This window comes from Anser anser (assembly GCF_964211835.1).
Source record: "Anser anser genome assembly, contig: HAP1_SCAFFOLD_232, whole genome shotgun sequence".
NCBI lineage: Eukaryota > Metazoa > Chordata > Aves > Anseriformes > Anatidae > Anser > Anser anser.
In genome coordinates, this window is record NW_028154056.1 from 86,771 (window position 1) to 112,094 (window position 25,324).

Sequence of the window (25,324 nt, forward strand, 5' to 3'; positions counted from 1 at the left end):
GTTTAGTTTAGTTAACAAATCCCGTCCCAAAAGAGGAATAGGGCATTCTGGTACATGTAAAAATTCATGCGTAATTTCTTTACCTCCAAACCGTAAATCAAGGGGTTGTAAGAACGGCCGTATTTCCTCCTTCCCGGTGGCACCTACAATAGTAGTTTTCCTTTCCCCTATCTTACCACTTAATCTATTGAGTACTGAATATGTGGCCCCTGTATCAATTAAAAATTTTATTTCCTTATTTCCTATTTGAATTTTTACTAAGGGCTCTTTAGTTTCTGCTACCGGATCTCCTAGTCAGCTACTATATTCCCCTAGAACCATCGCCTTGGCTGCTTCTTGGTTTCGGAACGAATTTCCCCCACCAACGATCATCTGTCCACGGAGAGGGCACTCGTTTTTCCAATGACCCTCCCCCTTACAATGGGCACATTGGTTAAGACCCAGCCGGTTTCCCCCTGAGCTTGGGTAGCCTCTCCCTGTTCCTCTACCTCGACCATTAATATTTCCTCTTCCCCTGCCCCTTAATCCTGCATGTTTTCTCCCTTGAATTACTGCTAATAAGTTCTGTTGTTGCCTTTTTGTCGTTTCCTTTTCTCTGTTATTATACACTTTCCAGGCTATTTCCAACAGCCTATCCAAATTTCTCAAGTCTGCACCTTCCAACTTTTGCAATTTCTTCCTAATATCCTCTTGGGCTTGTCCCAGGAAAATGAGTGCCAATTGAGCTTTAGCTTGCTCAGTCTCTACGTCTAAATCTGTATATTTCTTAGCAGTTTCTTTCAATCTCTCTAAAAAGGCGGAAGGTGATTCCGCTTTTTCTTGCCTGACATTATACAATTTTGACCAATTTATGGTCCGGGGCATGGCATTCTGTACCCCGACTTGCACCCAATCTTGATATCTCTTCAGCCTCCTTATTCCATCCCCTGTGTTATAATCCCATTGGGGATCCTCAGTGGGGAAGTTTTGATCTAGATTCCCAAGCACTAATCCATTTCGTATATCTTCTCGGGCTCTCTCTCTGGCTGCCCGCAATACCATGTCTTTTTCTGTCGAGTCCATCAAAGTATCCAGGATCACCTGGAGATCATCCCAATCGGGATTTTGGGTTTTAATTATCATTTTCATTACCCTGGCTACTTTATCTGGGTTTTCCCTGTAGGTGCCGGCTGCTTGTTTCCATATCATTAAGTCCCCAGCTGAAAAAGGCACCTTAACATATACCGGTCCTTCTGTCCCCACTCCTTGCCTGAGGGGAGCGATTATTTTCCCTCTCTGTTCATTTATAGTTTCTCCTGCCCTTCGCTGTTGCCGGGTCCTATGTGACACAGGGGAGACTAAAGTCGGGGATTCTCCATCACTACTGCTATCTTCCTTTTCTCTTTTCCCTCCCTGTCCTGGCTCTTCCGGCGGAGCCGACGGCGCAACTTCCAAATCAATATTTCCATTATTCATTTCCCCATAATACTTATTATTCTCTATTGCCTGATGCTGTATACAGCGTCCCTCCTTAGTACATGCACAACAACGTTCCTCAGTTGAAACTTCAAGCACCATTATTCCACAAGCATGCTGCCATTCAGGCTTTCGGCGCAAATAAAAGAATAATTCCACATACGGCAGTTCATCATATTTTCCTTCCCGCTTGCAAAATAGCATTAATTGTAAAATTGTATTATATTGCAATGTTCCATTCTCAGGCCAAGTTTCTTGGTCCTCTAGTTTATACTGTGGCCACCAAATATTACAATAATCAATCAGCTTTCCTTTCCGCATTTCTTGACCAAAACCTCCCTCTTTCCAATGTGCTAGCAAACACCCCAGTGAGGATGTTCGCGGGATAGGTACATCTTTTCCCAGAATTCCTTTAATCTTTTTCATTTTGAGCTTATGATACAAACCCAGAAGCTGCCGGAGCAGCAGCACACTCCCCCAGAAGCTGCCGGAGCAGCAGCACGCTCTCCCAGAAGCTGCCGGAGCAGCAGCGTGCTTACCACATACCAATAATACCAGGTGCTGACCCTTCAGCACAAACCAATACAATTACCAATACCAAACCACCAATGCCGAACCTGCAGAGCTTTTGCTCTGTCTAACGGACGGCGCCTAGGCTTACCCCGGGAGCTCCCTGCCCAACCGAGCGTGGCTTTCGCCGCGTCTCACCGGCAGGCTTTCCCAACCAAATCGGTACCGAATACCCAAAGTCGAAAGCACCTTTGCTTACTGTTCCAGTGGTACGTCGTGAGCAGCGGAGGTCGGTCGCGGTCGACTGCTCCCCGAGAATCCCTCGGTGCCGGCTGGAGCGAAACCGAGACACGATCCGCCTCAGCAGTGCCCACGCCGTCCCACCTGGGTCGCCAAAATGTTAGCGTAGCAACCACATAACCACCAAGTGATTATATGAAGGTGCTTTATTCAGCGCTGGAAGCCGGGGCAGGTGCCCAAATCTGGCTTCAAGTCCCGTTACATCCCAGCCGTTATTTATACATTCAACATTACGTAAGGTATACATATTCATTACAGGTTGCAACATCAGCCTCGCATTCCATTCTAATTAGCTCTCCTCCCATTTGCACATGCGTGGTGCTCTCTGGTGGTCGTCCGGGTGGTCGTCCAGACGAAGTAAGGAGTCTTCCTCTCTGCTAAACTTTTCACCTTTCTCACTCGACGCATGCTCCCTCCGCTCCTTGGTTCTGCTTCAACTCATTTCAGCATTTCCAGGCCCTTATCCAAGGTCAGGTTGTACCTGTTCCCTCCCAGGGTTCCCCTTCAAAGATTCATTTGACTGTTCAGTATACTCCCTAAGTTTCCCAGTATACATAGATTAATTGATAATATAAGTACATTTGGCAATGCTTAATTATACTTTATGACCCATCACCTAAGAGACATTAATAAAACATCCATTCGATTCTCCCCAACACTAACACTACTACCAATATCACTCACTAACCCACGTCCCTAAGCGCCAGGTCCAACCTTTCCTTGAACACCTCCAGGGACGGTGACGCCACCACCTCCCTGGGCAACCAGCTCCAATGTCTGACTGCTCTTTCTGAGAAGAAATGTCTCCTCATTTATAACCTTATCCTCCCCTGGTGCAACTTGAGGCCATTCCCTCCAATCCTGTCACTAGTTACCTGAGAGAAGAGGTGGACCCCCAGCTCCCCACACCTTCCTTTCAGGTAGTTGTAGACAGCAATAAGGTCTCCCCTGAGGTCTCTCCAGCTTTACAGCCCTTTTCTGGACACGTTCCAGGGCCTTGATGTCCTTCTTGCACTGAGGAGCCCAAAGCTGAACACAGTACTCAAGGTGCAGCCTCACCAGAGCAGAGTACAGGGGAAAAATCACCTCCCTGGTGCTGCTGGCTACACTTTTCCTGATACAAGCCAGGATGCCGTTGGCCTTCTTGGACACCTGGGCACACTGCTGGCTCACGTTCAGGCGAGCATCGACCAACACCCCCAGATCCTTTTCCTCTGCACAGCTCTTGAGCCACTCTCCCCCAAGCCTGTAGCAAGAGTCTTTTTGTAGCAAGAGTCACTGATGAGCAAGAGTCATTTGCAGGTTCCCTTTAGATGTTCTGTGTGTAGCCTGTGGTATTTCCTTCACTAACTTCTGAAATGCTTGTAGTTGGAGGTGAAAACGTGTTCCTTCCTTAAGCATTCCCCTCTTATTGTGCGTTTCCCTATTTTCACAGCTGAACATTATTACTGATCAGATGAAGGTGGAGCAGACGAAGTCCCAGTCCAGAAAACAAGCCATAGTTCTACCAAGATGGCAGTAGACTGCGAGCACTTGCCTTCTGCCCTGTAATTCGGGCAGTTTCCAGGCAGTGAGCAAGAGCAGTCATTGGCCCCGCCATGCTGGCATGAATGCGGCGGTTCTGTGCAGATAACAGCCTGCCTTTAATTCCAAGTTCTGTCACCCTCCTTGGTATTTAACAAACCATGTCATGTAGTGCAGGTCTTTGTCTTCTTCTCCCTTCCGGGCTTTGCTTCTCCCCTCGGGGCTTTGCTTCTCCCCTCCCCTACTCATTTGACCGTTCCCTCTAATTCCCGCCGCTGGCAGGGGCACAGCATTACTTCCGCATGGCTGTGGTTGATCTGGCAGCTGTCCTAGCTCACCCCGACACTCTCCCGGGCACAGGGCAGCACCGTACCCACATCCAGGGACAGGTCCCCCCTGACGTCCAGCTCCTGCGGGGCCATTCTTCACTTGTGCTGCCACAGTGCTGTCGCTGGGTTGGTGACAGCGGCTGAAGGTGTCCCCGTGCTCCAGACCGTCTGGGTGCAGAGGTCCCTCCCCGAATTTGCCAGAGGAATGGCAGAAGATCTCTTCCTATAGGAGTATTGGGTTTACATAGCAAGGTTTTATCTGCAGGGCGCTGCAGGGGTAGCCTCTGTGAGAAGAGTCCAGAAGATGCCCATGTTAGATAAGGGCCAGATTCCGCTGGCTCCAAAGGGACCTGATGCTGGCCAGAGATGAGCCAAAAATTGCTGTTTGTGCATCTGTGAAAGCATATTTAAGAAAGGGAAGACAAACAAACAAACAAAACTGTGGAACAACATCAGCTGGGAGAGGGAGGAGTGAGAACCAGCCCTGCAGACACCAAGCTCAGTGCAGAAAGAGGGCAGGAGGTGCTGCAGGTGCCAGAGCTGAAGTTCCCCTGCGGCCTGTGGAGAGAGGCCCCCGATGGAGCAGGCTGTTCCCCTGCAGCCCATGGGTCCCACACGGAGCAGATCTCCACGCTGCAGCCCGTGGAGGAGCCCCCGGTGGAGCAGGTGGATGTGGCCTGGAGGAGGCTGCGGCCCATGGAGAGCCCCCGCAGGAGCAGGCCCCGGGCCGGAGCTGCAGCCCGTGGAGAGGAGCCCACGCAGGAGCAGGGGTTCTGGGGGGAGCTGCCGCCCGTGTGGGACTCATGCTGGAGCAGTTTGCTCCTGACGGACGGACCCCATGGTACGGAGCCATGTGGGAGCAGTTCTTGAAGAGTTGCTGCCTGTGGGCAGCAGTCCTGCTCAGTTCTGGAAGGATGGCATCTCATGGGAGGGACCCCACGTGGAGCTGGGGCAGAGAGTGACCGTGAAGGAGCGGTGGAGACAAAGCATCAGGGACTTGGTTCATGGAAGAAGACTATAACTCAACACAAATAAGTTATAAAGTAGGTATGTGGTTTATCTTGGCGCCGGTCACATGCGGGATAGCCCCCAAAGGCACGCGCACCTTAACGCGGCAACTTGCTTTGGTTATATGCAGTAAAAAGTTACATATGCATGAAGTTTCCCAATACGCTTATGCGTATGCCTAACTTATCCCCGCTTTGTATTAAAATTAGCTCCAAGAAGTCGTTTCCATAAACTCCTCCCATCTGCGCCTGCGCAGTGCCTTCTGGTGGTGGTCGTCGGGGGGTCGTGGGAATGAAGTCCGATAACTCCTCTTCATCACCACTAGTTGACCCCGTGCCTTTGTACAGACTCAGCTGCCCCTTGGCTCTTGTCCAAACCACAAGGTCGGTCTCAGCTGGTTTTTGAGACAGGTTCCCCATTTTTGTCAGGAAACATCTTCTGTGAGGGGCCCCAAGACTCCTTGTTTCGATTAATTTGCACAGCAGTAAGCAAAGACACGCAGCAATATCTATTTTAAAGCGATTAAGCAAGCCCCCTTTCTTTCATTCCTGGCTTTAATAATTACAATTGTTTTATTTAGAAATCATTAATACGATCAAGCAAGCCCGCGTTCTTCTATCCCTGGCTTCAGTCCCCCCTTTCTAGAAGATTAGTAAATTCTTTTACTCGCAGCAAAGATTCCCAACTTGGTACTGATCACTTAATGCCATACCATGGACGTGCAACAAAGAAGTCAGCATGGCTATGCGGTATAACATTCTCCAGTTCCAGAGTAGTATAATTACATACAATACAAGACTCATACCAACTAAGGTCAATATGACTATGATCGGGTGACACAATGTATTGAGAATGCCATTTGCCGTTGGTGACCACCCGAAGATTGTGTCTCACCAGTGATGACCAGCACCTTGTTTATATTGTATTGTTAGACTTGATCAACTGGTGGGATACCACTGGTGCCAAATATAAAAATCACACCCGACAATTCTAACAAAGTTACAAATACAAAAGTTAGAATGATTTTTGCTAGGGAGAGTAATATTCTCCTTATCTACTTCTGCAAAAGCACAAGCAGTTCTTAAACACACACAGCCTTGACCAATATATAAGCACAGTCTTTTGACTAGTATTTGGATGAATTTCAAAGTGGAAAACACCTTGCTCAGTGTCAAGACATACGTCCTGAGCGTCAAGTGTGTTGCTTTCACAGATAAATCCTTTAATCATTAATCATTAATATGATTAAGCAAGCCCCCATTCTTCTATCCCTGGCTTCAGACTGACCGCAGCCCCCATTCCCCCGTGCCGCTCAGGGGGAGGAGGTGGAAGAGGTTGGGTGGGACGAAGTTGGCTTTGGTTTCTTTCCTTTGTTTCTCACTTCTCTGGCTTGTTACTAAGTAACAGCCAATAGATTTTACTAATTTCCATACTCTGAGTTTGTTTTGCCCTTCACAATAGCTGTTGAGTGAACTCCCTGTTCTTGTCTCAACCCTTGAGCCCTTTTCATCGTATTTTCTCCCCCTTTTCCCTTTGAGGAGTGGGAGTGAGTGAGCGGTTGTGATGGAGCTCAGCTGCCCACCTGAGTAAAACCACCACAGAGGTGTGTCCCACAGTCACTCCATAGGCAAACAAGGGGTCTTGCAAAGTAACTCCTTCACAGGGAATGAGAACTTCCCCCTGCCCCCTTCTTTTGCTCCCTCCGTAGAGGTTTGCAGTCCAAGGCAGTCGCGTGCTGTTGCGGAGAGTGGATCGCGGCGGGCAGGCGATTTTCCGCATCGAGGCCGCTGGAGGCAGTCAAGGGAGCCGCAAGGACCCAGCAAGTTGACTCCACGCCTCAAGACTTCCTCCAACAAGAAGGAAAGAAGGGTAATGGTTGTAGGCGACTCCCTTCTGAAGGGAACAGAGGGCCCCATATGTCAGCTCGACCCTACCCGTAGGGAAGTCTGCAGCCTACCTGGGGCTCGGGTCAAGGACATTACCAGGAAACTTCCTGACCTCGTTAGCCCCCCTCCGATTATTACCCATTAGTGAGAATTCAGGGTGGCAGTGATGAAACTGCTGAGAGAAGCCTGGAGACTATCAAAAGGGACTTCAGGGGATTGGGGCAATTGCTGGATGGAGTGGGTGCGCAGGTGGTGTTTTCCTCTGCCTTCAGCCCTCCCTGAATTTGCCAGATGAGTGGCAGAAGATCTCTTTATATGGGAGAGCCCGGGTCTCAGAGGATGCTGGTTTGAAGCCTACAAATCATTTCCCCTGCATTCAGAAATCTGGCCGCAGCATTAAAGCTCTCTGCCAGCCTCATGGACAGTGTGGTTGAGGTCCCCCGCTTGTCGTGGGCTATCCCTTTTGCAAGGGAACCATTTCCAGCCACAAGAGGCAAATGACACCTCTGTCTTTGTGTATTCTCCCTTTTTCCATCCCAAGCCCTTGTCCCTAGTTCACCCAGGAGTTTCCCTTGGTACTGTGTAACTCACAGGACACATCTGCAAGAGGGTTGGTCTGCTTCCCACAACGGAAAAAATACATTTGATGTTCACAGGATGCTCCTGGTCAGTAAGAGAGACGAGCAGAAGGAATCAGAGGGAACAGTCACATGGGCATGGGAGAGGAGAAGCAAAGTCCGTAAGGGAGAAGGGAACAGACAAAGACCCACACTACATGACATGGTTTATTAAATGCCAAGGCGGGCGACAGAACTTGGAATTAAAGGCAGGCTGTTATCTGCACAGAACCGCTGCGTTCTTACCAGCGTGGTGGGGGCAATGGCTGCTTTTGCTCACGGCCTGGAAACTGCCCAAATTAGGGGGCAGAAGGCAAGTGTTGGCAGTCATCTTCCATCTAGGTAGAACTATGGCTTGTTTTCTGGACTGGGACTTTGTCTGCTCCACCTTCATCTGATCAGTAATGATATCCAGCTGTGAAAACAGGGAAACACACAATAAGAAGAAAATGCACAAGGCAGGAACACCTTTTCACCTCCAATTACCAGTATTCCAGAAGTTAGTGAAGGAAATACCACAGGCTACACACAGAACGTTGTGAGGGAACCTGCAAATGACTCTTGCTCATCAGTGTTAGACTTAGTCCTCTGCAGCCCTCTTCATCCTCAAGTGTCCCTACTCTCTAAGCATTCAAACTGGGCATTCTTTGGAACACTACTCCTAAAATACAGCTTCCGCATTCACCTTGAAAACGTTGAAAAGGATCTGCCTTTGAAAAGGCAAACATCTTCCTGCTGCAACCAGGCCCTAACGCAGCCTTCAGTGCGGCATGTCTTTGTCTGGTGCCTGTTCTCCTATTACCATTTGTACGGTTATTTTGTCTATTCTCCCTTTCTTTCCCTTCACTCTTTCCCTTACGGCTTTGCAGAAGAAGAAGGGCACTCTGTATTTTGCACACCCCCCAATGACCAGAGGTCTTCAGCCCGCCCCCATACAGTTGTGTACTCTTCTGATGCTTAGCAGTTGTTTTAGCATAAAGAAGGTGTGTTTTGGAACCACAAAGGGATTCTAACTTGAGGCTCAGAAGCGTAAGCTTGCTCACAGATATGCTTTAAGAGGGGTTGAGAATAACATTTATGAATGCTGACCTGAGCCACGCAGGCTTCAGTGGTGCTTCCGGTGGAGCTTAGCGTTGTTTTCGTCTAGACGCTGACGAGCTCTGAAAAAGTCAGATGCATGCAAGAATTATATTTGGTTACAGTTTGGCAAAGCTACTCTCCAGGTCTTTGACCAACATTCGACTTCTGAGAGTGGAAGGGATTAATGGCATCTAAACACAAAAACATCATTTGATTTGAGGTTTTTGGAGAGCTTGCATCCATTGTGGAAAAGTACCGCCAATGCTGTGTATTTATGTGGCTTCTTCTGGAAGATGCATCACCTGCATAAAGAGTCAGGGATATCCTCCCCTGCCTAAGGAAATCTCAAATCTCAGACATGCTGCTGAAATGGCAGCCAAAGCCGTAGACTTCACAGAATCAGATTCTACTATCTAGAAGGCTCCTACTTCTTTAAGCATTCTTAGTTTGTTGTCATGACAATAGGACATGCAGTTCCTCTTTTCTGCCTTACATCGCTGTACTGGGTGTACGTGGCAAGGTTTTGGCTGTAACGGGCTGCAGGGTTGGCCTCTGTGAGAAGAGTCCAGGATCTCCATGCTGCAGCCTGTGGAGGAGCCCCCGGTGGAGCAGGTGGATGTGGCCTGGAGGAGGCTGCGGCCCATGGAGAGCCCCCGCAGGAGCAGGCCCCAGGCAGAGAGTGACTATGAGAGTGACTATAGGCATATTTACTGACGTAATGTTGGTCAGGTATACAAGAGGGATTTTAGGAGGAGAACGTACAAGGAAAAAGCAGCATCTTGCTTTCACTCCAAAACCCAGTCTGGACATACCTTTGCAAGTCATTTTCTAGACCTTCTCTGAGCTTTTGTTCCTCCAGATAGTAGCTCTTGTACCTTTCCAGTTTTGCCTGAATGGACTCATCTGGAAAAGTATGCTCTTGTGGTGTCTTTCTCCCTCCATCCTCCTCTTCAGAGTCAGCACCTCTGCTTCTGTGCTTTAGGTTCTTTCTCAGAGAAGCACAAGGAGGGGATCTTGTCAGCTCTTGCATGTCTGGAGAGGCTGCCCGTGTCTGAAGCAGATAATGAAATTTCCATCACCACAAAGAAGAAGAGAACCATCCCCCCATCAGTCACACATACCCAGTTTCAAGGGCCCAGCCTCACTCAGGGGAGGCCACTTGCCTCCTCACTACCACCAGCAGTGAAGGCAGAAGCCGGAAACTCCCACAGGTCAACCATTCATTTTAGTCTGAAGGAGAAAGTAAGCCTTTTCCAAAGGCTCCATACACATTTCACAGGGACTTCTGTGCCTGTGGAGAACAGCGCCTCACAGAAAGAATGAGGGGCAAGACCCCAAATACAAACATCACCTGCGACTTCTGGTCCGAGCACTTGTTCCTTGTCAGGCTCTTTCTTATCTCTGTCTCATGCTGTTGCTTTTGCCTGTGACCCACCTTGTAAGTCTTCAGAAGAGCTTTGATGCATGCCACCTCTTCTTGCAGCTGGCCATTGCTCTTCTCCATTTTTTCCTGAGACCCACGCAGAGCAGACAGCTCTTCTTGCAGGTCGCAATTTTGTGCTTCTAGCTGCCTGCATTTTCCAGACTCCATCTCCAGCTGCTGCGAAAGTTCATTGAGCTGTGGAGAGCAATGCATAAAGGGGTAGGGCGTCAAGATGGTCTTTGTCACCTTCTGACTCGGTATTAAAAGCAAAGTAAAGGCAGGCTCGTCTTTTAAGAGAAGAACAGCTTTAAGATCTTTGCTGACAGGATTCCCCAAGTTTCCATCCTTCCTCGGTTCTTTTGCTAGGGACGCTCTTGCCCAAAATGCTCCTCTGCTCATGGGACATCAAACACACCTCTACCCAGACACCAGAAAGAATGCCTATTGTGTGTGGGGGGAAGCGCTGCAGTGCAGAACGGACTAGGCACGAGCAACAAATACTCTTCCTGCCCTTACTCTGAAAGCTTTGGAAACAGTGCCTCAGGAGGCCACTTTGACAGAACTGCTGGAGGAACGCATTTTCTCTCTAGGTCAAAGCTGATGTTTGGTTGCAAGGATACGGAGGATATAGCAGATGTCCCATTAAGTCCCAAAGGCCAGCTGCGATGCTGTCTTAGTCTTCTCCCCCAGAAATACACCTTTTCTACACCTTCTAAAAATACACTCGGGACGTTCCTGCCTTTTATAAATAGATAGAAAATGAACAAACAAAAATCCCTCAAAACAAACACAAACAAAAAATAAAAACAAACAAAAACCCGGAAACTTAATCTTCATTTTACACTGCCTAAACACAATGCCATTCCCTGTCATTTAAGAGAACTCTTCTAATGGCAGTGAAGCCACGAGAACGCTACGAGCCTTTGGACTAAGAATGAGCCACCACAAGGGCACTTGACTCCTTCTGCAATACCTGCTATGTATGACAACAGAAGGAGCATCAAGTAGAGAACAGACATCTCACAATACAAGAAGGAGCATAGAAAAGAACAACAGAGGTATGGACATTAACAGACAAAAAAAGAAACCACAAAATCCTGCAGAATCCAGAGCTCACCTTTGCTGTTAATTTATCAGCTTCACTGGCCCCTTCAGAGCAGCTGCTCATCATGTCTCTTGCAGTAGTGAACTGGGGCTCTCTTTCTCTGGCCTCATATTCTCTTAGTTTCTGCAGAGCTCCGTTCAGAAGCCTCCTTAACCTGTGCAGCAAATTAGTCAAGAAAACATTGAGGTAGGAGGTGAAGGAACTACCAGCCTGTTTCACATTCTCAGACATAAACAGCATAGAGAAGCCTTGCTTCTTCTTTAACACGCTTGACAGACCAGGAGTTACTGAGAAAAAACAGCATTCCAGTGCCACAGATCACTTGGAGGGTCCACCTTGCACCTGAACGGAGGAATAAATGGAGAAGGGACTTCCTGCCCTCCCAGGAGAATTGCAGGGCAACCTGCACTTGAAGTTCTTTTGGCAGCTCTGTAAAACCATAGGCACGTGTACAGAAGAGCCTTGTAAGACCTAGCGTGAGGCTTGAATTTGCTCACAGACAGTTACCCTCACCTATTTTTACATTCAGCCTCCATGAAGCTTGATTTCTACTCTATGGGATCTCTCTTTAAAGTGCTAACAAGCCATACCTGCGACATTCTCTCCGCAGTTCGCTGTTGCTTTTCATTTCCTGCTCGAGGCGCACTTCGACTGGGCATTTCAACTCGACCAGCTTCTCTTCTGTTCTCTGACACTGATGCTTTCAAAACAGAAACGATACATGGTAGAACCAGCACAGGGACAGCATCTACATGTGGTATGTGCAGATAGCCTAGGCAGAACTCGGTAGCAGTACTGGGGAAGCAGGAGTAGCAGGGCTTCCCCTTCCCTTGAACGTGCCCTGCCATAAAAGCAGGAGGGTTTCCCAGGGCTCCCCTGGTCTTTTCACCCACTACCTGCCCAGCAGGTATTCAAAGACTAAAATAGTCATTCACAGAAAGCGTTCCCATACCTGCTGGTGTGGATGCCCGTCTGCGGTTGTCTGTGCTGACTGAAAGGCAGTTACCAAGTCCTCCGGGTGATTACGAGCCTACAGAAGCACAAAAAGAAGCGAAAAGTCATGCTGCGTGCAACTTTCCTGCCTCACACCTCTCTGCCGCTCTTCCCCTCCTGCCAGTCTCAGTAGAGTACAGGGCTCATGTTCACCTCCCTCCTCCCCAGGCAGACAAGAAGAATCATTTGCTTCACAGAGGCCACAGATGAAAGCCCCTCCTTTACGCCAAGAGGAACTGCTTTATTAGCCACAGCGCGGCATGTCAGGTCGGGGCTGTGCAGCATTGTGCAAACTTGACTACCACCTCTCACGCAGGAGGAATATCTCAAGTGCAGCCTGAGATCTTCAATATCACCACTGGTCTAAAGCAGAAAATACCTAGACCAGTGCATTCCAGTGAACCCTTATTTTTTCTAGTGCTAAGAACTTCCTGGTGTTGTAGGACTTGCCGTAGTATCATGGGAAAACTCTCAAAACCAGAAAGCTGGGGAACAGACCGGCAGGATTTTCAGAGCAGCTTACAGTCAGCACAGCTGGTCAAGAACTCGGCTCCCCTAAGCTTGGCAGAAAAATCTCATCTTACTTTGTCCCCACAGAACTACTTAGCTAGGCGCAGGAGCTCACAGGGAAGAGGGAAGTTTATCACTGACTTACTGAGGCAGAGGCTTGCTGGTGTCTCTGAAGGGCTTCAATCAGTCTGCTTTGTTGCTGGATTGTGGCTTCCAATCTGTCACTTCCAGCTTTGAGTCTGAAAGAGAAATACAGGCCTTATTGGGGAACTCCACAAGAGCACACAGTTGGAAAGAACAGTGTGCAAGAACATAAGCTAAAGCAAAGGCTTCTTTCCAAATCCTGTATTAACTTTCTGTGATGTGACGAGGCAATTCCCTCGCGTTCACACAGTCCCAGAAAGCAGCGTCTCGCCCCTCTGTCTTACTACCCTGCCTACCCTTGCATGCATTCTTCCAGCTTTTGGAGAGCTCCAGTTCCAAAGGATGGCTCCAGAAAGCCTTGCACTTTCTGGGAAGAAGCTGCTGCTTCTCTCTTCTTATCCTCCAGTACAGTCTCCAGGTATTTTACCCAGACCTCAGACTCAATACACGCTTGTTCCGATGCCTCCACCTGCAAAACCAAAGGAAGAATCAATCCATGGTGGTCAGCCTAGTCTTTAGGGAGGGAAATTGACTGCTTCCACTCTCAAACCCCCATGCATGTTACTTCACTGCATTTTGTACTAACCCCTCTCCTATAGCTCTGTAGATTTTCTACAGAATTTCCTGAACGCTGGCACAAAACTCAGCCTGCTTTGTCTGCGACTCTGGCACAGACACTGCCAATGCTGGTCCCAACACAGAGACATGAAAAAAAATTTACAACCGTTGTCAGAGCACACCCAAGTGGTGCCGCACCCTCTGTGTCTCAGAGCACACCCAAGTTTTGAGAAAGCGCAAACTGCTCTGGTCAAACCTACCCCCTGGAAGGTGCCTCCTAACGCACTGCTTTGTCCCTCCAGCTTGTGAAAAGCTCCCCAAAGGGCCCGTTGTGTTGGTCACCAGCAGAGAGGGGGAAGAAGGGAAGAGAAAGGACAACCACCCTTGGATTTATCCCTATAGTGCAGCCTTTCCATACCTTAGCTTTAACCATCTCCAATTCCTCTTGCAAGCACTCTGCGTCTTTCTCAGTGTCACTGAGCTGGCTCTCAGTAGCTTCAGGTGGGGCTTCTGACACGGACAGACTTTCAGGAGCACCAGGAAGCTCAAGCTGCAGCTGTCTGTCTTGATCCTAAAGAAATGGTGTTCCGTGAGCATGACAAAGTCAGTGAGAACATGGGAATATGAGCTGTGCTTTTACTCATTAGGTTCTACAACTAGGTCAGTCTTCTGACTGAAACAAAGGATTGGAAGTGCACCACCACCAGGCACAGCTGGGGACCTCTCTCCATCTTTCTTAGCCTCAACTATCAGCAGCTCTTTGTGAGGGTTTCTGTTTCTTAAAACAGAGGGAAGGCTTAACGTTTTTTCTCTTCTTGGAACATAGCCTGAGAGACTGGGCAGGGGCTTTCTACCTACGCAAAAAGGCGGGCAGTGGAGAATGGAATCTGCAGAACTATTGTTGCCTCCAATGGCATTTCAGCAGTTGTAAAGCAGAAGCCAGACTTCGTTCTGCCAGAGCTTAAGCATGGCCTGGAATCTCCCTGCTGCTTCTGAGAACATGCTCGCGGCCAAGGAATGCACGCTGAAAGCAGAGCTGCAAGCCCTCAATGCTATTCTCTGGTATCTCTTCGTTGTTGGCGTTAAGAATTGCCACATAAAGGTTACCGGAGCACTGGTGAAGTATGGTGAAAAGCAACAGTCCACTCCCGGCCAGCCCCTTTGAGAAGCTCAGAAGATTTTAAGCAGCAGGAATAATCTTTGCTGCTTCATTATGTAGAACATGCTTTCCCTAGACTGGAACTCTAACTGAAAGGCCAGCTGCAGCGAGACCCAGTTCTCCCAGCAGTTTCACCAACCCAGCGCAAACTGAACAGCTGGGCTGGAGCACAAGTAGTTCAAGGGCCCCAGTCACAAACAAGTGGCAGAGGCAGCAACAGAGGTAAGCGAGCCCAGAGGTAAACTTGCCCCAAAGTAAGCGAGCCAAATGGGAGCCCAGTGGGTCCTTCACAGAAAGTACCTTGCGATCCCAGGGCAATTCAGCCTCTTCCTCCTGCTCTGCTCCTACAGCTGGCAGGGCACCTACAAGGGATGGACGAAGCGAGACAGTGTGAGCATTCCTGGCACTCTGCTTTTCCCTGCCAGTCAAGCCCTGCCCCCAAATACGGGAAGCGGTCTGACATCAGGCCACATTAGTTGTCCTCATCAGCTCTTCCACACTTCAGGATCCTACCTTCTCCATCCAAAGCAAGTGTGGCCAGTGCAAAGCGCTCAGTCCTCGGAGAGCAGAATCTGCTGGGGACTGCTGTGTCTTGTGCAGCGCCAGCAGAAGCTTCTCCCGTCTTTTCACAGCGTGCATGTTCTACCAGTTTCTTGCAAAGGCTACACGCAGATAGAGAGAACATACAGGCAGTCAGATCCAAAACATCCTTGCCTAGTATCCTTGCTCTTGCCTAGGACAGCAACTGACTTGGAACCAGTTCAGAACTGTCTGTGTGCGGTGTCAGTCTCCCCATGATGGTGGACCTGCTACACCACCAGGGATCTCTTTGAGGGTTTATCTAAAGGGACACTGGTAAGATCCCCACTGAAAGAAAAGGTGCCTCTTTCCTGGTCAGTGGAGCGGAACTGGGCTTAGCAACACAAGCGGGATTTCTAAGAAAGCCTTGTGGGTGGAAGTTCTCCTCTACTTCCAAATCCTCTCTTGACTTGGGAAGGTGATTTATGAGAAGACATCACCGAGCCCAGCTTCAAGAAAGGTCTGAAGATATCGTTAAGCCTTTGTGCATCTATCACAAAGGGTGACAAATCAGCACGGACACTCTGACAACTCAGCCGCTCTAACAGTGACGTACAAAACACTCACTCAGAATGTCCCGACCGGAGAGCATAATCCACAGCCGTATCGCAAGCAATGTTGGCACCGTAGGAAAGAAGTAGCTCTATTACATCCGTTTCCCCAGCAGAAGCGGCAAGCATAAGAGCAGTCCTAAAGCATCCAAAAGATGGTATGAAACATAGCAGCATTTGCAGGCTCTGTGTTGTTGTTATTCTAATCCCTGTTTCCTCCCCAAACAATTCCCTCCCCGATTCCTACAAGCACAGGGAAAGCAAAGCCACACACAGGGGAGTGCTGGAGGACTGAGGCTGGAAGGCACCTCCAGACAGCTCCTGGCCAGCCGCCTCCCCAGAGCAGACTCAGCCACGAGGCCAGAGCACGTTGCTCAAGGCTTCTTCCACTCTGCTCTTCAAAGCCTCATAGGATGGAGGCTGCTCAAACCCCTGGTGCCACCTGCTCCCCTGATTAACCTTCCTCATGCTGAGAGGGTTTCTCCTAAGCAGCTGTGGGAAGGCCTCTTGTTTCACTTGGTGCCCATTGTCCCTTGGACAACACTGACTCTCCTTCTCCTGTTCATTCCAGTGACAATGCTAAGGAGAGCCACATGCACTTTGGAGCAATGCCTCACCTTCCAAAGAAATTTCGAGCACACACATTCGCTCCTTTTTGAAGAAGAAACTTTACCATCTCTTTATGATGGCTGGAGATGGCAAGAAGAAGCGGGGTATTTCTCTCCTGAAAGGATAAAGAATCCCCGTCAGAACAACCCAGACGAATTAAGTGCCTTTCCCAAAGAGCAGTGCTGCCCAGATTCAAAACTTACACAGTCCTTTGCTTCAAGGTGTGCACCATGCTCAACTAACATCTCTGCTACAGACGTGTTAGGAGCTGCGGCAGCCAGGTGAAGGGCAGACTTGCCTCTGTAACCTTCCAGGTTTGGGTCGGCACGGTGCTCTAGCAGAATCGCCACGCATTCTTCATGCTGGCTCTCCACTGCCTGCAAACAACACAAAGAAAAGGAAGGACTTGTGCCGTGTTTCACTCTGTCACAGCTACAGCAGCTTCCCAGTGCTGGAAGATAAGAGCGTCTTCCGAGATGAGCTAGTGTACGCCTATTACGTGCCGATTACAACTTTCATGTTTCTCTACAGGTCGGTGTGAAGAATGCGGCAAGACACTTGTCATTGGAAGCACAATTGATAAAGCCCCACTTAGAGCAGAGTAACGTGTTCCACATACCATCATGAGTGGCGATCTGCCAGTGTTGTCAAAAAGGTTCAGCAGGCACTTCTCTTGCACCAGGAATCGAACAACGTCTGCATGGCCGTTCGCACAAGCAAGGTGCAGCGGTGTCCTAAAACCAAAATAAATTAGCTTTCCACAGGCAGGCAATGCCCCAAATCACTTCTGGCTGTGGAACACGCGCAGGGCCACAAGTCTCCACTTGCCAATGCCAAGCAGAACGTAAGCTTTGGAGGCTGTGGAACTCCATGAAGAGTGCGAAGTCAGTGTAAGTCTCCAAGTTTTTCCACAATCACTCGAGCGGCAGAAGGGCGCTGAATGCCCTGACGCTGATCACCCACAGGACAGGAGAGAACTGCTAATGCCCGAGCGGCTGCTAAACAACCCCACAGGGAGAGGACAGGGCAGTGGCGGTCGGCAGCACACCCTTCAAGCAGCGCTCGAGCCGCCCCAGCAATTCCAAGCAAAGCTGGATTGTTCCCCTCTGCCAGCTGAGAGGGAAAAGCCCTCTCAGTGACCAGCTCTTGAAGGGAATGACGACACGGGCTCCAAGATAGTCGAGAAATGGAGACCCTTTATTGTCCCAATGCCAGATCTTACATAGTTTTTCTGAGCCCCTCCACGCGCTGCACGTGGCTGGCAAACATAGTTACAGACTTCTGGTTGGTGCATTCCTTTTGATCACGCGTAGCCCTCTATAGGCCCGTCCGAGCCTAACAACTCCTCCTTAGTGGTTCCCACTTTCTCTTACTCTAGCCTGGTTACCACTCTATGCCTCTGAGTAACCTTCTTCTTAACCCGTCGCGCACTGCTGTATCAATCAGATCCAGTTTGTCACTGAACGGGTCACACCCATAAGCTCTGACCCAGGGTTCCAGAGGAGGCGGTGCCCTTGCTGCCGTGCTCCTGACTCTGCCCTGGGCTTCAGCCGTCTCTCTGCACGGGGCTGAAGGCTTTGCCAAGGGCTGGTAGGAGCATGTGCTCCCGACTATGTCCAGTGCCACTGACTTCAGGGCGAGAGGCTGCCTGGCCGGACAACGCCCAGCCTCAGCCCTCCATCGCCTCAGCTCTTGCTGACACCTGCTGCAGAAGGAGGGTTGGTGCCAGAGCCGCGTACGCAGCGGCACCAGGCTGAAGCTCGCACGCCACGGGAGAGCGATCCCACCCCAAGCCTTTAAGCGCACCCCCCAGCCCCTCACCGCTTTGCCTGGTCTCGACGGTTTTTGCCTCGTTTCTTCAGCCACCAGTGCCGCCTCAGCCGGGCCAGGTCGCCACGGGCGGCCGCGCGGTGCAGCCCGTGCAGGCCCTCCTCTGGCAGCTGGTGGGCATCGCTGTCTCTGGACAGGGAAGTGCTGCTGGGCATCGGATGCTCCTGGCCCCGGTGGAGGAGCCCCAGGAGCCTCTGCATGCTGCAGCAAGGATGTGGGCACAAGCCCACCTGGGGCCACCAGAGCCCTGCGGGCCCTGCTTGGGTCCGACACGGACAGGCGCAGGGGCAGGGGAGCCGAGCCCCGAGCAGCGGCTGTGGCCTGGTGCTCCCAGGCAGGGCAGGGACGCACCGAGGCTCCCAGCCAGGGCAGCGCTGTTGCTCCCACAGCAGAGGCAACAGCACTGAGCACTCCTGCTGGCAGGGGTGCACATACACTGCGTCTCAGCGATGGTGGCACATTGTGTCACAATGGGCATCACCAGGGGCGTCACAAGTGTCCTCTTAAGTTGGAGGGCCACACCCCCCCACAGTCCAGCAGTGACTGCGGCACTTTCTGGCTCCTGCCTTAAGAGCTCTTTGTGCCTCAGTTGACGTTCTTCCGCAGCGTGGATGGGGATCTCGGGCCATGCGATGGGGCAGGGCTCCTCAGGAGGCATCGAGAACGTGCCTGGCTGGCAGGGGCACTGCATTACTTCCCTGTGGCCATGGTTGAGCTGGCACCTGCCCCAGTTGTACTGGGTCTGTCTGGGATGGAGTTAACATTCCCTGCGGCAGCCCATATACTGTTGTTCTCTGCACTGGTACAGAATCATAGAATCATAGAATCATTAAGGCTGGAAGAGACCTTCAAGATCACTGGTCCAACCATCACCCTACTACCAATGTCACTCACTAACCCACGTCCCTAAGCGCCAGGTCCAACCTTTCCTTGAACACCTCCAGGGACGGTGACGCCACCACCTCCCTGGGCAACCAGCTCCAATGTCTGACTGCTCTTTCTGAGAAGAAATGTCTCCTCATTTATAACCTTATCCTCCCCTGGTGCAACTTGAGGCCATTCCCTCCAATCCTGTCACTAGTTACCTGAGAGAAGAGGTGGACCCCCAGCTCCCCACACCTTCCTTTCAGGTAGTTGTAGACAGCAATAAGGTCTCCCCTGAGGTCTCTCCAGCTTTATAGCCCTTTTCTGGACACGTTCCAGGGCCTTGATGTCCTTCTTGCACTGAGGAGCCCAAAGCTGAACACAGTACTCAAGGTGCAGCCTCACCAGAGCAGAGTACAGGGGAAAAATCACCTCCCTGGTGCTGCTGGCTACACTTTTCCTGATACAAGCCAGGATGCCGTTGGCCTTCTTGGACACCTGGGCACACTGCTGGCTCACGTTCAGGCGAGCATCGACCAACACCCCCAGATCCTTTTCCTCTGCACAGCTCTTGAGCCACTCTCCCCCAAGCCTGTAGCAAGAGTCTTTTTGTAGCAAGAGTCACTGATGAGCAAGAGTCATTTGCAGGTTCCCTTTAGATGTTCTGTGTGTAGCCTGTGGTATTTCCTTCACTAACTTCTGAAATGCTTGTAGTTGGAGGTGAAAACGTGTTCCTTCCTTAAGCATTCCCCTCTTATTGTGCGTTTCCCTATTTTCACAGCTGAACATTATTACTGATCAGATGAAGGTGGAGCAGACGAAGTCCCAGTCCAGAAAACAAGCCATAGTTCTACCAAGATGGCAGTAGACTGCGAGCACTTGCCTTCTGCCCTGTAATTCGGGCAGTTTCCAGGCAGTGAGCAAGAGCAGTCATTGGCCCCGCCATGCTGGCATGAATGCGGCGGTTCTGTGCAGATAACAGCCTGCCTTTAATTCCAAGTTCTGTCACCCTCCTTGGTATTTAACAAACCATGTCATGTAGTGCAGGTCTTTGTCTTCTTCTCCCTTCGGGGCTTTGCTTCTCCCCTCCCCTACTCATTTGACCGTTCCCTCTAATTCCCGCCGCTGGCAGGGGCACAGCATTACTTCCGCATGGCTGTGGTTGATCTGGCAGCTGTCCTAGCTCACCCCGACACTCTCCCGGGCACAGGGCAGCACCGTACCCACATCCAGGGACAGGTCCCCCCTGACGTCCAGCTCCTGCGGGGCCATTCTTCACTTGTGCTGCCACAGTGCTGTCGCTGGGTTGGTGACAGCGGCTGAAGGTGTCCCCGTGCTCCAGACCGTCTGGGTGCAGAGGGCCCTCCCCGAATTTGCCAGAGGAATGGCAGAAGATCTCTTCCTATAGGAGTATTGGGTTTACATAGCAAGGTTTTATTTGCAGGGTGCTGCAGGGGTAGCCTCTGTGAGAAGAGTCCAGAAGATGCCCATGTTAGATAAGGGCCAGATTCCGTTGGCTCCAAAGGGACCTGATGCTGGCCAGAGATGAGCCAAAAATTGCTGTTTGTGCATCTGTGAAAGCATATTTAAGAAAGGGAAGACAAACAAACAAAACTGTGGAACAACAGCAGCTGGGAGAGTAAGAAGAAAAGGTTAAAAAGTTCTACTCTGATGAATACAACTTACTTCATCCCGACGGCCACCCGGACGACCACCAGAGAGTAATACGCAAGCGCAGAAGGAGTGATAAGATAATTAGCATACAAAGCGGGTCTAGGTGGAGCTAGGAAATGAATATGCATAGATCTGTTGTGACACTTAATGCATATGTAATATTTTAGGAGATAAAAAAGAACTGAGTGAACAAATCGGACGAAGTTAGATTTGGGCAGGCATGCCCTTAACTTCCGGCGGCTAATAAAAGCACCTTCACATAATCACTTTGTGGATTATGTGTCTTTATGAAAGCTAACGTACAGACACCAAGCTCAGTGCAGAAGGAGGGCAGGAGGTGCTGCAGGTGCCAGAGCTGAAGTTCCCCTGTGGCCTATGGAGAGGCCCCTGGTGGAGCAGGCTGTCCCCCTGCAGCCCATGGGTCCCACACGGAGCAGATCTCCACGCTGCAGCCCGTGGAGGAGCCCCCGGTGGAGCAGGTGGATGTGGCCTGGAGGAGGCTGCGGCCCATGGAGAGCCCCCGCAGGAGCAGGCCCCGGGCCAGAGCTGCAGCCCGTGGAGAGGAGCCCATGCAGGAGCAGGGGGTCTGGGGGGAGCTGCTGCCCGTGGGGGACTTGTGCTGGAGCAGTTTGCTCCTGGGGGATGGACCCCATGGTACGGACCCACGTTGGAGCAGTTCTTGAAGAGCTGCTGCCTGTGGGCAGCCCCCGCAGGCTCATTTTGGGAAGGACGGCATCCTGTGGGAGGAACCCCACGTGGAGCAGAGGCAGAGAGTGACTATGCAATTATAGGCATATTTACTGACGTAATGTTGACCAGGTATACAAGAGGGATTTTAGGAGGAGAACGTACAAGGAAAAAGCAGCACCTTGCTCTCACTCCAAAACCCAGTCTGGACATACCTTTGCAGGTCATTTTCTAGAGCTATTCTAAGCTTTTGTTCCTCCAGATAGTAGCGCTTGTACCTTTCCAGTTTTGCCTGAATGGACTCATTTGGAAAAGTATGCTCTTGTGGTGTCTTTTTCCCTCCATCCTCCTCTTCAGAGTCAGCATCTCTGCTTCTGTGCTTTAGCTTCCTTCTTAGCAAAGCACAAGGAGTGGATCTCGTCAGTTCTTGCATGTCTGGGGAGGCTGCCCGTGTCTGAAGCAAATAATGGAATTTCCTTTGGGAATTGAAATCAGTTCTCAACACATTACAATCCCACTTTTAGCAAACATTTTTCACTTTCTTATGGTTTATAATTTGTGAACAGTTGAAGTTTTTTTTTTTTTTTTATAAGCTAAAAATGTAGCTAAACTTAACAAATCCAATTATGATGTACTTGGATCCACAATAACACACTTAAGAGTCCTTTTTGATAATTGTATATAGATGTAATATGCACAGGCCTACCTGAGTTTTTTCTAAACTGTCGTTAATACAATGAATCTATGTGGTTCTGAATATGCTAGGGTCTTCTCTTACACAAAAATCTCTTACTGTATTGAAAGCAAAGAAACATTTCTTGTTCCTCACTTAGAGGAAGCTTAAAGACATCCATTCTGCTTTGTCAACAGAAAGGTAGCTGTTAATCTTGCTGAGGATTAACAGACTGTGTGCATGGGATACAGTGCCATGGTGTTAGAGTGGACTGGGAACAAGCAAAACCGCTGCTGCACTCAGCATATCCACGGGCTACACAGGGTTCTCTCTATGAGTGGCACACCAGGAGCACCACCACAGCTCCAGCTCTCCACCTAGACAGAGCTGAAGCTGTTACAGTCTCTACCTGCAGCATGCATGTAACTACCTCATTCTCTTCAAAGACCCAGGGCATGCAATGCAGAAAAACACAAACTGCCCAGATAGCTTTTCTGAGTTGTACCCCCCCCCCATAAACGCAGGAGTTGCAAAGCAGGTGTAGCAAATCACCAGATGATGAGCAGCACATAGTTATCAGCCCAGCAAGTCTTTACTGCAGTTTTTACTTGTTGGTAAACAAAATACACGCTGTCATTGTGTACTGGGGGAGGATAAAGACTGGAAACAGAGAATTTGACTGCCATTATGTACCTCAGATCTACGCAAGACTGTGAGCTAAATTAGCTAGCTGTAGCGAATCACGTCAAAGGAAAGTTAGTCATTCAATGGACTAACTCAAGCGCCAAAGCTTACACAACACTTAAGCCCTATTTGGAAATCTTCCTGTGGTACATGCATCTTGTACTGGGTATCAGAACAGGAATGAATCGCCTCATGCAGCCACGAATAGAAACAGCATTTACTAGATGGTGCTCAGAGAAAGCTACAGATTAGCTAAGTAGAACGCATTGAGAGGATGAAGAAATACATCATGAAATACCAGTATCTAATAAATAAATAAATATAATTATCTAAAAGAAATTAAAAACAGAAATGGATTGAAACTAATTTTAAATTTAGTATCTTCAGCATCATCCATACAAAGAGACTAAAGACATAATATTAACAAAAAGGGGAAAAAAACACAAATACAGAAACCTGATAGTTGGTTTAGTAACAGCTTCTAGTAATTCATTTTGCAACCTTTTCAGCTAATAATGAACTGTTCCTGTTGTGCCTAAATGGCTATCTGTATTCACAGGCCCCATCAGAAGACCCTAACTTCAAAGCATAAAACTGTAAATTTCAGCCCAACTACCTACCACGGTCCTTACCCATTAGAGCTGCCTCTGCAATCAGTTTTTATTGATCCCATTCTGAAACACGCGATATTTGGCAGGGAGCATAGTGCCTCTGTCTCTGCTGGGGACTATGCTGCAAACCAGATGCTTTTATGGCTGAGCATGCTGCCACTTGAAAAAGAACTTGAGAAAAAACACTTCCTCCAGGGAAGAGCACTGGGATGGATTGTGTTTACTCTATATTACCATCTCATAAATAAAATTCTACCAATTCTTCTAAGGTATCTGGAAGAAAACAGATACACCTAGCTAAAAATGCATTTTGTTCTCCATTTCTCCATTAAATGGTTGTGCTAATTAAGGAGATGCTCTCAAAATAGCTGCTCATAGAATTATGTTTTACAAGCTGGATTTACTTGGCTGAAGTTTCAACAAAAGTTTTTTTTTTTTTAATTATTATTATTTTAGCTCTTCCTTCTACAGATCAGGTCTGAAACAACAGAGCACTGCTAATAAGCAACTGATAGAAGTGGCTGGTACATCAACCAGTTTGGTCAAAGAGAGCAATACTGCCAGAAGCAAATACGCTTGATAAAACCGTGAAGACTCATCCTAGAAAGGAAAATTAAGGCTTTAATAGCTATACTGTTATTAGTGATGAAAGAGAAGAAAGTATTTCAGAGGGCTGTATCTCCTCCCCTGGAAGTGGTACTATACTAAATATTTTCACTGCTAACGATAAGAAAATATGCACGCTATAATTAGGTTTTGATTGCCATCTCTTCACTTTTCACACACTCAGACGCACGAAGCAGCTCGTAAGCACAGGGAGGAGTGCTGCCAGGCTTGGCCACCTTGGGTAACGTCCCCCGAGACAGATGACGTCGCACCAACCGTACCACGGCACTACTCACAACTTACACTTTCTTACTGCAAGGTTTCGCCACTCTTCCCTACCTATTACTGAAGAAGATCCCCCAACCCCCTCTCCTTACACTGTGACATGCTCATTAAGCTCATCAGCGGCCCCACAATTAACCCCCTCCGCACGCCGCTGCCGCAGCAGCCGTTGAGCGGAGCCCCCGCGGCGCTATCACAAAATGGAGGCGGCCGCGGCCGGGCTGCGCATGCGGAGAGCCGCCCCGCGGCGGGCGGGCAGGGCGCGGAGCCGGGGGAAGCGCCGCCGGTTGCCTGTCCCTAAATGCCGCCCCCCCACCTCGGCATGAAGAAGATTTTCGGCTTCGGGAGGAAGAGGAAGGGGCAGACGCCGCCTCCCGGGGGCGGACAGGTCCCCCCTGACATCCAGCTCCTGCGGGGCCATTCTTCACTTGTGCTGCCACAGTGCTGTCGCTGGGTTGGTGACAGCGGCTGAAGGTGTCCCCGTGCTCCAGACCGTCTGGGTGCAGAGGGCCCTCCCAGAATTTGCCAGAGGAATGGCAGAAGATCTCTTCCTATAGGAGTATTGGGTTTACATAGCAAGGTTTTATCTGCAGGGCGCTGCAGGGGTAGCCTCTGTGAGAAGAGTCCAGAAGATGCCCATGTTAGATAAGGGCCAGATTCCGCTGGCTCCAAAGGGACCTGATGCTGGCCAGAGATGAGCCAAAAATTGCTGTTTGTGCATCTGTGAAAGCATATTTAAGAAAGGGAAGACAAACAAACAAACAAAACTGTGGAACAACATCAGCTGGGAGAGGGAGGAGTGAGAACCAGCCCTGCAGACACCAAGCTCAGTGCAGAAAGAGGGCAGGAGGTGCTGCAGGTGCCAGAGCTGAAGTTCCCCTGCGGCCTGTGGAGAGAGGCCCCCGATGGAGCAGGCTGTTCCCCTGCAGCCCATGGGTCCCACACGGAGCAGATCTCCACGCTGCAGCCCGTGGAGGAGCCCCCGGTGGAGCAGGTGGATGTGGCCTGGAGGAGGCTGCGGCCCATGGAGAGCCCCCGCAGGAGCAGGCCCCGGGCCGGAGCTGCAGCCCGTG

General features: G+C 49.8%; 1 protein-coding gene across 4 annotated transcripts; it reads right to left on the minus strand.

Annotated features, from left to right (window-relative positions):
* Positions 1–7,779: 7,779 nt before the first annotated feature.
* LOC310890882 (uncharacterized protein) lies at positions 7,780–24,684 on the minus strand. 4 transcript variants are annotated; one of them, XM_083853195.1, is made up of 18 exons: positions 24,273–24,684; positions 21,611–21,849; positions 16,960–17,074; positions 16,544–16,717; positions 16,349–16,455; positions 15,748–15,870; positions 15,115–15,263; positions 14,902–14,963; positions 13,861–14,013; positions 13,181–13,353; positions 12,886–12,979; positions 12,190–12,267; positions 11,828–11,937; positions 11,250–11,391; positions 10,145–10,327; positions 9,522–9,760; positions 8,719–8,789; positions 7,780–8,044 (listed from the first exon to the last, which is right to left on the minus strand). In XM_083853195.1, the coding sequence occupies exons 2-17, from the start codon at positions 21,826–21,828 to the stop codon at positions 8,735–8,737; spliced, it is 2,175 nt and encodes a 724-aa protein (XP_083709321.1). In that variant the 5' UTR covers positions 21,829–21,849; positions 24,273–24,684; the 3' UTR covers positions 7,780–8,044; positions 8,719–8,734. The 4 variants fall into 4 exon arrangements, with proteins under 4 accessions (XP_083709321.1, XP_083709320.1, XP_083709319.1 ...); XM_083853194.1 differs by having other exon boundaries at positions 23,385–24,684; XM_083853193.1 differs by having other exon boundaries at positions 21,611–21,871; positions 23,385–24,684.
* Positions 24,685–25,324: the final 640 nt, after the last annotated feature.